At 40.4% G+C, this 14,758-nt stretch overlaps 1 protein-coding gene across 1 annotated transcript; it reads right to left on the bottom strand.

The window, feature by feature from the left end:
- Positions 1 to 5,961: 5,961 nt before the first annotated feature.
- Positions 5,962 to 12,916, bottom strand: syt4 (synaptotagmin IV). Its single transcript, XM_068308249.1, has 5 exons — positions 12,690 to 12,916; positions 10,516 to 11,138; positions 10,084 to 10,407; positions 7,617 to 7,737; positions 5,962 to 7,216 (listed from the first exon to the last, which is right to left on the bottom strand). The coding sequence occupies exons 1-5, from the start codon at positions 12,721 to 12,723 to the stop codon at positions 6,897 to 6,899; spliced, it is 1,422 nt and encodes a 473-aa protein (XP_068164350.1). The 5' UTR covers positions 12,724 to 12,916; the 3' UTR covers positions 5,962 to 6,896.
- Between the last annotated feature and the right edge of the window lie 1,842 nt (positions 12,917 to 14,758).

Genomic DNA, 14,758 nt, shown 5'->3' with positions numbered 1-14,758 from the left:
AACGTGACTCAAAAACAGCCTTCAGTCCCCAGTGAAATGAGGTAATAAGTGTGATTAGATACTTGTGTGTGCTGCATTAAGAGCATGAACACAATGTCAGAAATCTGGTCTGCTCGAAGCCTGGTCCAACATTACAATTAATAACTCGTGTCTATGCTTAGTATGCATGCAGTACAGTTCTTTCCTATGTGCAGTGTATGCGCCAGATATAAAGGTCTCAGTGACACTTGTCTAATTATCCGTTGTGAAGGTCTTTTTCACCGTGACTCATCTTCTCCATCCTGCGGTGCATCGGGGACAGTTATTTTCCCAGACGGAAAGAGAGACAGGTGATTTCAAAGAAGAGCACGGTCACAACGACTCCGCAGGAAAACACAAGGACTGTGCATCAGAATGGAATGAATGTTGCCAAGATGAAGGAAAACACATCAGATCTATTACAAATGATCCAAAATTGACTTTTCAGCTTCATGTTTTTTAGAATTTAAATAATGATGGATGAGTTATTCAGTTTAGTCACAGAAAAATGTCATAGTTGAACCCTATCTTTCATGAATATATGGAAATAATGGTATCTCCTCCAAATCTAGATGGAATAAAAACTGGTCAGGTCAGGTGGTGTGGTGACACTAATAAATTTCTGTCTACATGCCTTGTGATTAACTGGCATGTCATCCAAATTATATGATCAAGAAAAATGATGAGAGAAGTGATGAGGAGAAGCTGGGGTGCCAGAAATGTATAGGACATGTGAAAAGAATAAAGTGGACACAAGCTATGGTAAATATGTCAAGTCACAAATCAGCATCACCTCACATCACATATCACCCCATCAGAGGGGCTTGAGTCTCAAGGGGGATCGCTGGGTCTCTGTGGAAAAAAAAGAGTCTGGTGTGGTCTTGCTTTTTCCTGGAAAGTGTCTTGACTTGTCAGGATTTCCTACAATAAAAAAAATTAACTGACTTGATTGACTGAACATGGGCTGATCCCAACATTTTGTATTACCTTTATGTGAGATTGTTTCTAGCATCTATGGTCAACAGGTAAAGCCTTTCTAATTTGTACTTAGGTTAAGTTCAGGACATTGGATGTCAAATCTGTTTGCTCTGATTGTGTTATTTCTATTCAGTTGCATTGAACGCGAGAGCGTTTTATCTAGATGTACAAGTCTGTTTCCTGCATGCGGGTAAGTAATGGCGATATTGTTGCCCTGGTAATAAGAGAATGCAAAATTGTGGAGAAAACAGCAGATTGCCCCCAATGGGGTAATCTGCTGTTCATTTGGTTCACTGCTCTCAGTTCTCCATTATAGGCGTTTATCTAGTGGATCCAGATCTAGTGCTTTTTGTGGACGGTTTCTGTGGCAAGATATCTTTCAATGGTGATATATTCAACACAGCCTGCTTGAATGTGATTTGAGTAAATACATACTCTGTGTCCACATACTACAGATCGCAGTTACCGTTAAAAAGTAAGAGCCTGTATTTCTTTTGGATTTTGCTGTGCCATTGAATTTAAGCACAGTGGGATGGTGACTTTCTGCTCTTGGTTGTTTTGAAGTGATTCTTGGCTATTTTCAGATTCTGTATTGGTTTAAAGCCCACATCACATCTCTGTCTCTCTTGGTTTGCAATGATCATCTGAAACACTCTGATGTGGACTCTTATGTAAGATTGTTGTCATCATTTAGAACTCCCTGTCTTTATCTGATGTTTTGTAACCACATATTTGACTTTTCCTTGCTTTTTCTCCTGCCATCTTTGCTGTTTGCCACCTCTCTTTGTGCATCAGTACATTGCAGCTCAGGTAGAGACAGGTATGGCCATCTCTGTTGCTGTAATCATAGTAGTGTAATGATAAATTATAGATATTAAATAATACATTTATGCAAATGACGATGGAAATTATAAAGACGTGAGTTTGATTGGTTTTGATGTTTATGTTGAGGTGAAAATGAGGTTCTGATTCATCACACCAAATTCCATGGATACATTTACATTGATTAGTGATTCATGTAGAATTTGTTGCTTTATTCTCAGCAGCTTAAATGATTATTTCAAGGTTCTTATTCCAAACCCTTCAGAAGAACATTGCACAGACAGCTTTCTTTCTCTATTGCTTCTTTCAGCGACCACATTCAAATTGCTGAATACTTTTCATGTATACTATACTGCCTCCTGATTCCTCTTTTCATTGGACACAAACGGCCCTCAGACATAAACCTAGACTGTCTGCAAACCCACACATATCAGACTCATCTCTCTGTATCCAGAGCTAACTTCTCACCTTCTCGTCTGTCAGATCATTATGCCATCAATCTCTGCACCTCCTCCTCATCAGGCTGTGCAAATCTTGCCTCACCTCTTATTCCGACTGCCCATCTATTTACTTCCTCCCCCCACTGCTGCTGCCTCAGCTTCCTCGCCCCACCCTGCAGATTAAATTTTAAGAACTGTGCTTCAGAGAAGTAATGGGCACACTTTGGACTTGTCGCTTCAGGTTCTGCTTAAAAATCTCATTCACCAGTTGCCATGGTTATACTGATCCTGTTGATTTCATATTTCTCTGAAAATAACACGTAATTACATTCTTTTGGCTTATTAAGATTTTCGACATACTAAGAATCTTGCATAGTATTTTAGTTTACTAAATAGTATGTTACTATGATATTAAGCTGCAGTAGTAGATACCATAGCGTAATACATTGCTATGGTTACTCCTGAGCCCTTCAGCTTTGGCAAACCAGAAATATTGCTACCTGTTTAGTGAAATGCAGCTATAAACATCAGATTTAAAGGCTCATGTTAAATACAGAGGGATTTACCCGGTGGCATATTTAGCAGTGCATGAACTCATGTCACTAAAGGCGTCAGTGTGATGAACATTTATTTTAATGCATATTTAATGAAACTAGTTAATAGTTTTAGATGTAATGTATGTTTTCATTCACCCATGCTGAGTTTCTAAATGAAAAAAACAAATCACTTTTTTATCACTGAAAACATGCAGCATGAAAGGACCGGAATGATTTGGAGGAAGAATGGTTACAAAAAGAATCAATAAGTAGAGAGATGTCTAACTTAGTTACTGTACTCTCTGTACTGTGAGTTCCCTGATCAGAAACACACACACACACACACGCACACACACACACACACACACACACACACACACACACACACACACACACACACACACACACACACACACACACACAAAGAGACAGAGAGAGAGAGAGAGAGAGAGAGAGAGAGAGAGAGAGAGAGAGAGAGAGAGAGAGAGAGAGAGAGAGAGAGAGAGAGAGAGAGAGAGAGAGAGAGAGAGAGAGAGAGAAGGGAAGTGACTGGATGCACCAACACACTGAGTGATTTGATTTCTGCATACATCTGTCTGAATCAGATTAACCTGACCTCATTCTGACTGTTAGGATGTGAACAGGTCACATTTAGTGCAGATGTGTGTGTGTGTGTGTGTGTGTGTGTGTGTGTGTGTGTGTGTGTGTGTGTGTGTGTGTGTGTGTGTGTGTGTGTGTGTGTGTGTGTGTGTGTGTGTGTGTGTGCATGTATGTTGATGGTGCTAGGTATAATGTAGTGTTTGCAGAGGAGAGTTCAGGGTTTCATCAGAGGATACACATTTTGATTAGACCCAGAGGGACGAACTGCTGGAGGCTGTTAACACACACACACACACACACACACACACACACACACACACACACACACACACACACACACACACACACACACACACACACACACACACACACAGTGAAGAAATACTAACATGCTGGATGCTGCTTCGCATAAAAGAAGAAAGGAAGATAGTACTAATAAGTACTAATAATAATGTTTACTTCCTCACTCTTTTATAATTTGTTATAAATTGTTTACTACACAGCACGTTTGTGCAAATGTGAATAGAAAGAGATAAAATGTCTGTCTGGAATTTGATGACAGGTTTTGTGGAGGCTTCATAATAAAACAGAATAATTAATCCTGCATTACATTTTTTTAACCATTTGAGAATAGGACAAGGCACACTTGTAATTTGCTCATTTTATAGCATCCACACGTTGAATTATTTAGTAAAATGCTAACTGCAATGCTAACTTCTGCAGGTCCTCTTACACTAATCAGAAATCACTTTTATTGTTATTGTCATTCAGTGCAAATGCAGACAAAAACAGATATAAAACATAAAAAAATAGATAAAAACAGGTGAGAAAGACAACCGTCATACATTCAATATTCACTCACAGTCTGGAATTATCAGTATCGATAATGTATGCATAAATTGCACAAAGACACTTAGTGGTGTCGCATTTCAATACTGCATTATACATGTGCACATACATATTTCACAGTAATCTGGCAGCGTTCAACAGATTTACAGCAATAGCAGAAACTGTTGTTCAGTCTGCCACTAGACGGCCACTAGCAGCTCTTGAGACACGTTGTATTTCCTCAGAATCCTCAAGAAGTAAAGTCTCTGCTGGGCTTTCTTTACCAACTGAGTGATGTTTACCCCCCACCATTATCCTCATGAATGTGGTTGCAGCCTTTGACAGCTTTCTCTTTCTGCCACGCCCGGGTGATGCAACCGCTGCATCTTTAGGTCTGGACTTTCAAAGCATGCTTCCAGTCATATTTCAAGATTTATTTTTTTTTAATATTCTGCTTCTTGTTTTGAGCAAAACAATTGTCTTTTTGGACATTTCTGCGTCATATTACAAAAAAAAATTCAGTAAAATTTGACATGAACATTTAGGTCCTAACAGAAAGAAGAAATGAGACTTCACTGCTAAAGTCTATGAAGGTTAATACAGAGATTTAAGTGTTTAGCAATTTACTTGCATATGTTTGTTCCTGTGAGTAAAATATTATGAATATTGCATTGACTTATCGATGAATCAAATGCACCATTGATTTATCAATAAATCAATGCACCATTGATTTATTAATAAATCAATGCAGATAAATTTGCCAGTGAACCTGATATATAATGTGGGTGGATTTTTATTTGTGTGCAATAGCAAAAGGGGTTTTATCATTTGTGACCCTGGTGTTAATTAAACTACGTTTTATGACATTGATAAATTGAATGTCCCTCTTTTGATTAAACACAATCAGTAAGTTCCAGATCTGCCATCAACTTTATGAAGATGTTCATTTTGCCAATTTTCTGCTTCATAAAATACCAAAAAACATGAAATAAAAAATAAATAAATAAGTAAATAAAGCACCTACTTTGTACAGGTCAATGAGCCTTTTCCACTATTTAGCTATCAGTGTCTAGGTCATACTGTGTTGATCTGTAGCAGGTCAGGAATATGTTTTACTTTAGGAACTTGAATGCAGCCTCACAGGTTATAACAACAAGAAAAGAAGAACAGAGTGACAAACCTCCTGCTTCCCTGGAGACCACATTAGCAAACCCTTGATTAGACTCTGGAGGAGACCAATGCAGACAGACGATCTAAAAATACGCAGCTGGGTGAGTCTGTATTTTTAAGGGGCTAAGCTGAGCCAGCACTACCCCCCCCAACCCAATCCCCACCCCCAACCACCACCCACACCCAAAAAACCACTTCACTGATATTAAATTCACACGATGACCTCAGCCTGAAGCACTTAGCCGCTCTGCACTCATTACATCATCAGACTTGGACTGGGTTTGATGATGTCATCCCTGGGGTGTTGGAATTGAGGACATACTTCGTTTATGCAAGGTTTATGAATTATGGAGACGTTCCTTTTGTAAAGAACAAAATAGAATGAAACCCATACTTGTGAATTTAAAAATCCCTCAAGCAGTGAATTAGCTAATTTAATTCCACCGGTAATAACATTTTTGGAAATATGACAACACACACAAAAACTTGTCCAGTATATGGTGATAAATAAAGACTGCAAACCCAGGTCTTTTGTCAGAACTTGCCTTGTTTTATAGTAAGGTACATACATTTTACACTTCAGCTGTCTTTGTGCTCACAGTAAGAGGGACACAACACTGACAGTAAACAGTATGTGGCTCACATCTCTTCAGAGTTAACACACATACCAACACCCACGCAACCCAAAAGGTGCATCAGCAAAAGCACTCACACACACACACACACACACACACACACACACACACACACACACACACACACACACACACACACACACACACGCTCATGCATCCACGTCTAACTGTCCCCAATGCACTCAGTCTATTCCAATCTTCTCTCAAACCACCTAATTTAGGCTTTCTTGCGCTAAAGTAATGATATATGAAATACCACTTATACCTACAAAACATGTCCAACAAATCAACTATAAGAGTACAAAACAAAAAACATAAATAAAAGCAATCTACATTTTTATGAAGTAAACATCATCGATATAAAATAAACTTTAATAATCCACATTTTTACAGCATTGTGAGATGTGTTTCATTCCATTTCTCATACGATGGTCTAGGTTAGTATTTACAGGAGGAGCTGAAGAATGGAGAAGAGAAAGAAGAGAAAGAGAGCAGTAGCGACATTTAAGACATTCTGTGCTGCACACAGTTACAGTGACAATTGGTTGTTGCCATGGAGATGACATCTCATGGGGCCAGATGATTTTTGGTGACAGTCTTTGGAGCATTTAAAGCTACAAAGTTCCCTCTGTCATGACCCGCTTTCCTATGAAACCCGACACCTTCAAAGATACATGATTGATTGAAATATGACATCACTTCAAAGGACCATCCCCTCAATGTCATAGTCCCCTATCTTTTTTTCCCCCACCCGACCGCACTGAAAAATCCAATGGATACTGGCTAGTGAAATGTTAAATCCCTTCCATCCTCAATCCACGTCTTTCCAGACCAGATCAGATACAGATGACAGAATCCATCCTGGCGTCCTAATCCTCCGACAGGCCGTGCCACTTGGCAATCTGGCGACGTGGGTGGTCGCAGATCTCCCTCCAGTGCTCGCCGGGGGTGCCCGCCGCTGACGTGCCCAACACCAGGCGCCCGATGATGGTGTTGGGGCAACGTGCACTGCCTGCGTCTGAGTCCATCAGCAGCAGCTCCACGCTGGTGTCCCTCAGGCCCTCGTTGGAGGGAAGGTCAAACACAAAGAGCTCATTGAAGACTGGGTTGGGGGAGCACTTCTTCACGTGGGTCTTCTTCTTGCACACCCGTTTCTTGCCGTGGTACATGTTCACCTTGACATATGGATCTAAAAATCCAGAGTGACAAGAGTGAAGACACAAAGTGAAAGAGGAAGCAAAAATATGGTGAAAATCCAACCTCACAGTCTTTGCAGAGCAGCATATTATTCCAGATCAATACAGCAATTGATAGAGCTGAAATGATGAATGGCAGTTAAGAGGGCGAAAGAGGCTGTGTGTGTAGGTCTGTGTTTATCACATCTCGATCAGTTCGCTCTGATGCTGAGACTATGTCATTGCGGCAGCTATCACAGAATCAAGAACCGTTTGGGCTGCTCTAAGTGACCAACAGGGCAGAAGGTACCCAAACAGATACGTGCATGTATGCATTTGTTTGGATGGCACCTCCCGTTTAAAGTACCCTTCACAATCAAGGATAAGAAAGCATGATTCATAGAATTTTCTTACCTGTAGGTCCATTATTTTCAGTCTTGGGTAAGTTGCGAGCTTTAAGGACGACCACGGTCAGAGTGTTGGTGGTAGACTGGTAACACAGGGACAGCAGTAACTCACCTCGGCCGGACGACTTCTGTTGAGAGAGCAGGGAGGGTAAATGGATGAGAAGTGGCGGGAGACAAATCAAGGATGAAAAAAATGAATAAAGAGATGATGGGTGTGGAAGGAATTAGAGAAGAGATTTTCAGAGATGCTCTGAGTAACAATGAAAACAAAAACACACTGACAAACACATCCTATGTTTACTATGCTGATGGTTAAGGAGGAAGCTGTTGCCTGCCACTGCATCTACATCACGTTTACTCCACAAACATTAGTCATACATGTCATTGAGAGAGCATGTGTACTAAGAATGACTGCAAGCTAAACAAGCTCCTTCTCACATCTCGACAAGCACAAAGGTGTGACTGAGAAGCGAGTCTGCATCGGCGCTTTCACTGTGTTACAACTCCACACCCAAGAAATCTGACGCCTGGGACACCTCACTCATGGTTGCTATGGGAATTACAAATAGAATGCAGTCTATTACTACCCCTAACTTGGTGGTTCTGCATCCGATTTAACAAGTATACGTCCATGACATTTCTACTGCACTTCCGGGGTGAAAACAGGCCGTTGGCCATGCCACTAGTGACAAGCCATGTACATCCCGTGACCTGCGGTGTGCTCATACATGCACACTGTTACACACACAAAGCAGTGAGGAAAAATCCATGCAATGCAGACAAAGACAGCCACCACCCTGCTAGCAAGGGCTGCTTCTAATTACAAGGAACAATGGAGAAAGAGAAAAATCCTGCATCTGTTATTACATATATACCTCATTAAATCCACTCAATTGGTTGTTTGCACCAATTTTATGAGACATAACAAGAACTGAAATATTAAAGTTCATAAATTATGGCTGATTACAGGAAATAAAGTAAGAAGAGTTGTTGTTTTTTTACCAGCAAATATTACATTCAATGAAACAATTCAGCAGAAAAATCCCCAAAGCAATATTATGCATTCTAAAAACTATATTTTGCCCCTTAAAAAGTGTTCTGAACAAAATCCTCCTTGCTGAAGAGTTTTATGAAATGTGTCTCAGCATGGAGCAAGTCAGAGGAATTTTATTCTGTTGATGATTTTTTTTAAAAAAGAGAGAGAGAGAGACAGAAAGCTCTGCTGAGACAAGGAGGGAATAAATTCTGAGTTGTATTTTCCAGCTTTTCTCTAGAGGCAAAGTTTTAAGCTACAAATCCATGATTACATTGATATTATCTCACATTCCATCATCAATGCTCCTTCCCCGGCCCCACCAGTCTGTAGAGCCACTGTATGCTAAACTACAGAGGTGTGCTCACCCCCCATCCTTTATGGTAAACATGGTGTAAGAAACCCTGCACAGAAGGTTTTCAGTCAGACTTCCAAGGTTTGCATACCTCTACACCTCTGACGCTGATGCTAAAACACACAACAACTCACGAAAAGGAATTTATACTGAATGTGATCCAGGAGCTTTACTGTCCTCACTATTGCCAGGAACAGAGAGAACGGAAGTGTAATGACCACCACATCATGGATCCATTGTGGTGCAGTGTAGATACCCCTCCATCCTCTCAATCCACAAATGGAAACGGTTTAAATTTTAAGTCGCGCCTGAACGTCTCAGATGACGTTTGAATCTTAAGCTCTTCATCAAATGAAAAAGAAACCATTCATAATCGAGATCTTGTGAGGCACGTATTTTAGAGTGGAAAGGTGTCTCATATCTTTTCAGGATAAAATATTATAACATAAATGTCTGTTTGATATTTCAGAATTATCCTATTTTCATAAATGAGATCAACAAACTGCAAAAATGAAGCAAAAATAATAAAATCTAATGATAAAAAAGAGATCCAAGGCTCCCATCCTTCCATTTAAGAGCGCCAGTCCTTGGTATCAGCTTTCAGATCCATTATGGGCAGCAGATGCGATCACTGCGCTACAGAAAGAATAAACCTACTATCTGCTCTCCAGCTTGGCTTCATTTAACAAGAACAGTTTCATACCGGCAGGGATCGATCCACTGAAAGTGAGCTTCAATTTATTTGATATATTATTTATATTCAAACTTAAATCTCCTCTTCAAGGTGCAGATTAGCTAATTTAAATAACACTTGAAAGCAATATTAAATAAATTAATTGGATATGTTTCCATTTAGGTGACTTAGAGAAATTGCCATGATTAAAATATTTTTCCACGTAGATGAATGGATGATTGCGTATTAATTTCTGTCTTGATTAATTCAGGAACATTGGAAGACCAGAATTGTGGTGCTTTTAGGAACTGAAGCAAACACTAATGTCATAATCAGGGAAATACTGATGCTCCAATCAACAATAACAAAAATAAAATTAAGTTTCCACACATCCACAGTGTTCCAGATCTTACCTTGAAATTCTTCTTGATGATCCCTCGACTCATGAGGACACGTCCCTCGGATAAGTCAATCCCGGACAAGGGTACAAGGGTTTCTCCGATGACCTCATCTCGAGAGAACCTGTCAAAGCTGAGCACCATGAAGTGAAGGGCCAACTCTGACACCCGTGCCAGCGGAATCCCGTAGAAGCTGAAGGTTTCATCAAAGGCGGGGTCCAGAGTCTTCCTCAGGACCCTGGTCTTCACCCGGTGCTTCTTCTCTGGCAGCAGGGTCAGCTTGATGTAAGGGTCAGAGGTCAGCGATTGCTCGTCAGTTGGGGTCAGGCCATGGGCTTCCTGGATCAAAAAGTTGAGTCATGTGATTAGCTTGGAATGTGTGAAAGGTTTCATTCAGATTTGTTTTATATATCTGATTGTAGCTTCAAAAAAAACAAAATTCCCTACCTTGATGTGTACAATGAAGGCCTTCCTCTCTGACTGGTACTCCAAGGAGAAGTGAAGGGTCCCTAGCCCACCCTCTCTCTCCTCCACCTGGGTCTTTTCCACAGCTGGGGTGGGTGCCTGGCTGGAGAGGGTGCTGGACGGTGAAGGCAGGTCACGTCGCTCCATCACACCAGGTTGGGTGAACCCGGCTTGGGGAGAGGGCAGCTCCAGTTCTGGGGAGCTCCGCACCTTGTGGTGGTGGTGATGAAACGGTTTGGTGGTGAAGTTACCATTCAGATCCCGTTTTTCCAGATCTAGATGCAAAGCCGGTCTGGACTCGCTTGGACTTGTCGGCAGTTTGCCGGAGCCAGTGGGACTCATCAGCGACGTAGTGTGGCAGTTTCCATTCACATCGGTTTTGCCGGGGTCGTTGGCTGAAGCGGTGGCGGCGGATGCAGCAAACTTCTTGTTACCGCTCAGGCTCTCCGGGTAGATGTCGACTCCTTTGAGCATGTGCACAAACTTGTAGGGAGGTGTCTTCTGGGATTTGGTGTTTTTACGCTGACAGCAAATCCACGCAAAGGCTGACGCAGTGAAGACGAGGCCAAAGACGCTCACCAAAGCAACACCCGCGGGTACTGCCACTATGGAGGAGGAGTAGTAGAATTCATTAGGTGTGCACAACCTCAACAGGTTTAAATGTGGCATTTGAATCCATTTTGTGAGTCAAGGCTACAGCTTTGACTCAAAGGGATGAAAAACAAGCCAATCTGGGATGAAAAACAAGCCAATTATGATTAAGGCTGAGCAGGTTTTAGATAATATTTAAAACTAGATAATATTTAGGAACTGTTCTTTTATAGGGTAGTTATAAAAATGGTTGAACAAAGCAAACTCATTTATATTCCTAATTAGATTGACAATGGTTTATTGTTTTCACCAGCAGTGGCATTTAGACACCTACCATCCTCCATTGGAGTCACTAAAACCCACCGAGTGCCTCGGCTCTTTGTTTGATGACGATGACTCAACAGCATCAGAACAGAGTTAATGGGCTCATTTCAGTGGCCGAAACACAAAGTGTTTCCTGCAGTTAAGGAGGCGGCCAAGTGGAAAAGCACTCAGGTTAACACACAGTCAAAGAGAGAGAGAGAGAGAGAGGCGGAGGCGGAGGCGGCACGTTTCAGACGATATAGTCAAATCTATTGAGCTACATCATCGTCTGCATCTTTATTCAGTTTCAGCCTGGGTTCCTGTAATGCTGATCTAACAACGTATGAGGATATTTTTATTGGCCTGCTTATTTATTTTTATATAATTCTCTCTCAGATTTTAAAACCATAACAACAAATTCAAATTTAAATCCTATTTATTTATCAGTATGGAGAATAACACAAAAACTATTGGACAGATTTCCAGTAATCTTGATGGGAGGACTGGTCCCTGTGCCAGACTAGACTGCATTAAATTTTGATACAAGTCTGGGATTATTTTTTCCACAATTGTAAATTTTTTATTTGATTTCTCGACGCATGAATCCTGACCAAAAAATGAATCCGACAGATTTAGATATTTATTTAAAAGTCTCAATTCACCTTGTTATAAACATGTTTTCATAATAGGTGGGCTGTCCTGTAAATGATAGTGAGAGGGCATTTAGTTTGCATTGTAATAGGTTTAATAGAATTAAATTGGACCATCGGGCCTTGGCTGAGATCTTGCCAATCCACATTATCTACTGTAAGCTAATCTTACTATAATTCTTGACAAAGCATCCATCTAACATAAAGTCGAAGGGTTTTTCTTTCTCTTTCAGATTTCTCCACCAAAGAGGCGGTAACTGAGCTCATTTTCCAGTTTATCCTCTCATTAATTTTTCAGCTTCACACACTGGGTAGACTGGTTTTCAAGGCAACAACAGATGGATGGGACAACAGGAGGGCGAAGAGGCGACCGGTGAGATGTTTTATGTAAAAACACACACTCGCATTTACAACCAAATATGAAAATAGTGAATAAATATGATAATTCATTATTGGTTGCTGCCTTTTATTCAGCAGTAAAATGGAAACTGTAAGTCTCAGGATACGTCTGCTTATGGAGAATTCCTCTTTCACCTCAATACATCATCACCTGATTCCTCCAAAACACTGACATTCATCCCTTTGTCTGAGGATGAATTCACCAGGACTCACCGAGCTGCGCTCCTTCCTCCACCATTGGAGCCATTGTCGCTGTCCGAGGTGCTGAACCGCTCCGTTTGCGCGCTTCTCCGACTCTCTCCTGATGTCCGCGCCGCGTCTCTCAGCCGGGATGGACTTCAATAAAACACCAGCTTCGATTGCTGAAAGGACAGCCTTTTGCGTTCCCAGAAACGAGAGGAAGAGGATGATGGATGAAGGGATGCTCTGTCGTCGCCCTGTCGCCGTTACTCTGTTATGCGTGAGCGTCTTAGGAGGGACAACACCCCGTTTCTCTCTCTCTCTCTCTCTCTCTCTCTCTCTCTCTCTCTCTCTCTCTCTCTCTCTCTCTCTCTCTCCCTCTCTCTCTCTCTCTCTCTCTCTCTCTCACCCCTCCCTCCTTGACGGACGGGAACGCGTTGAGCTCATCGGTGCTGACGCAGTGGTGACGGAGGCTGGCAGTGATGTCAGGGGCCCGGCCCCACGGATACAGCAGGATATCCAATATGGTTACCTGTCAGGGAACCGTCCATATTACAGCTGTCTGCTCTGTGAAATAGTAATAATAATAATAATAATAATAATAATAATAATAATAATAATAATAATAATAATAATAATAATAATAATAATAATAATTGTATCGGCCAAAAAATGAAGGAATTAAGTCAGAAAATGACATGAATAAGACAACGCGCTCTTCATCGCCAACAGGTTTAATGTGTGACGTGATCGAATACTGCCCTCTAGTGGACATTGTAAAGAATGCATTTACAGTCACTAAAATGCATCGAGTCCCACAGCTTCTCCAGTAGAACACATTTATATTACATGTATATATTACAAATGTAATATACATTTGTAATACTATCCAAACAAAAAAACAGACCTTATCACGTTTAGTAAATTGTTCAGAAAGCTGAAATCAAAGATATTCATAAGGAAGTAGATTAGTGCAATATTTTTTAAATCTATTAAGAGGGGCCAATATGATTATGACTAGATATCAAAAGAAAATTGTTAGATGGAGAATTCTAGGCTTGAAAACATGTTAAGATTTCCAGAAACATCTAGACAAAAAAACCCCCCAAAAGACTAAACTTCATGAGGAGGCCATATTTGGCAGTTTAATCTCATGTGGTTTCTGTGTTCAGCAATACAGGTTTTTGAACTACTAATGGGTCTTTGCAATCTAGTCATGAATCTCTTATTATCTAAATTACATGCTTGCTCTTTCCCTTTTACCAATACATATCGTTCTTTCTTACACCTATATTACAGAGCATTGCAGTTTATAATTAGGAGACACAGAAAATTAACTTTTCAGTGTTCTTTTCTCCTTGCTTTTCTGAATCCACGTCTTTCATTATATCTACAGAACAGAGGTGCCATTCAAAGCGGCGGTGGAAAAGCGAGTGTGTCACATCACACAGACAGGAAGAGAAAGCACAGTGTGGTCTGAACATAACCACGGGTGACTCACAAGCAGCACTACAAAAATCGATCGACGCTACTTTGACACGAAAAGAAAATGTTCTGCTTTGAAAAAGAAAAGCACATTGTATGGAAAAATCAAACTTCAATTGTGATGGTGCTGGTGCTGCTTTTCATTTCATCATGGAGACTTAAGCTCTTTGCATCACAACACACAAGAAAATGGATGGGATATCGTTTCATTCATGTCCATAAAGTTGATTTTATGGGGAGGCAGAGACCTGCTCCAGTGCTGCAGCAGGTTTTCTGCTGTTTTTGACTAGCATGACTGTTCAGAATTTCCTGAATCTTTAATGAACCGGTTTAAATAATGTTCTGTATTAATAGAGCAAAAATGAAAATAATTGTATTCAGACATGTTTTCCAGCAGCATTAATGAATAAAAATAAATTCTTTCTTTTTTTATTTTAAATTTTCAAACAATGTATTTAAATATTATTCATTGTATGTACAATCAAATTGTATGTATATTTTTTTATGGTAAACTTCACCCAGCATGTTAAGTATTTTATCTTAAATGCTGACCAAGAGTTGCTTATAATTTAATTATACTTGCTTGTCAAATTGAAACTAACCACAAACCGTGAGTT

Source organism: Antennarius striatus, chromosome 23 (assembly GCF_040054535.1).
Source record: "Antennarius striatus isolate MH-2024 chromosome 23, ASM4005453v1, whole genome shotgun sequence".
Classification (NCBI taxonomy): Eukaryota; Metazoa; Chordata; class Actinopteri; order Lophiiformes; family Antennariidae; genus Antennarius; species Antennarius striatus.
The sequence above is the reverse complement of the archived record's forward strand: the minus strand, read 5'-3'. Positions and strand labels throughout refer to the sequence as shown.

Excerpts from the sequence above, each read along its gene's own strand:
- syt4 (XM_068308249.1), bottom strand. The coding sequence starts at position 12,723 with ATGGCTCCAATGGTGGAGGAAGGAGCGCAGCTCG. Across the intron at positions 11,139-12,689 it reads GGAGGAAGGAGCGCAGCTCG|TGGCAGTACCCGCGGGTGTT; the intron begins GTGAGTCCTGGT and ends CCTCCTCCATAG. Across the intron at positions 7,217-7,616 it reads TGAAAATAATGGACCTACAG|ATCCATATGTCAAGGTGAAC; the intron begins GTAAGAAAATTC and ends CTGGATTTTTAG.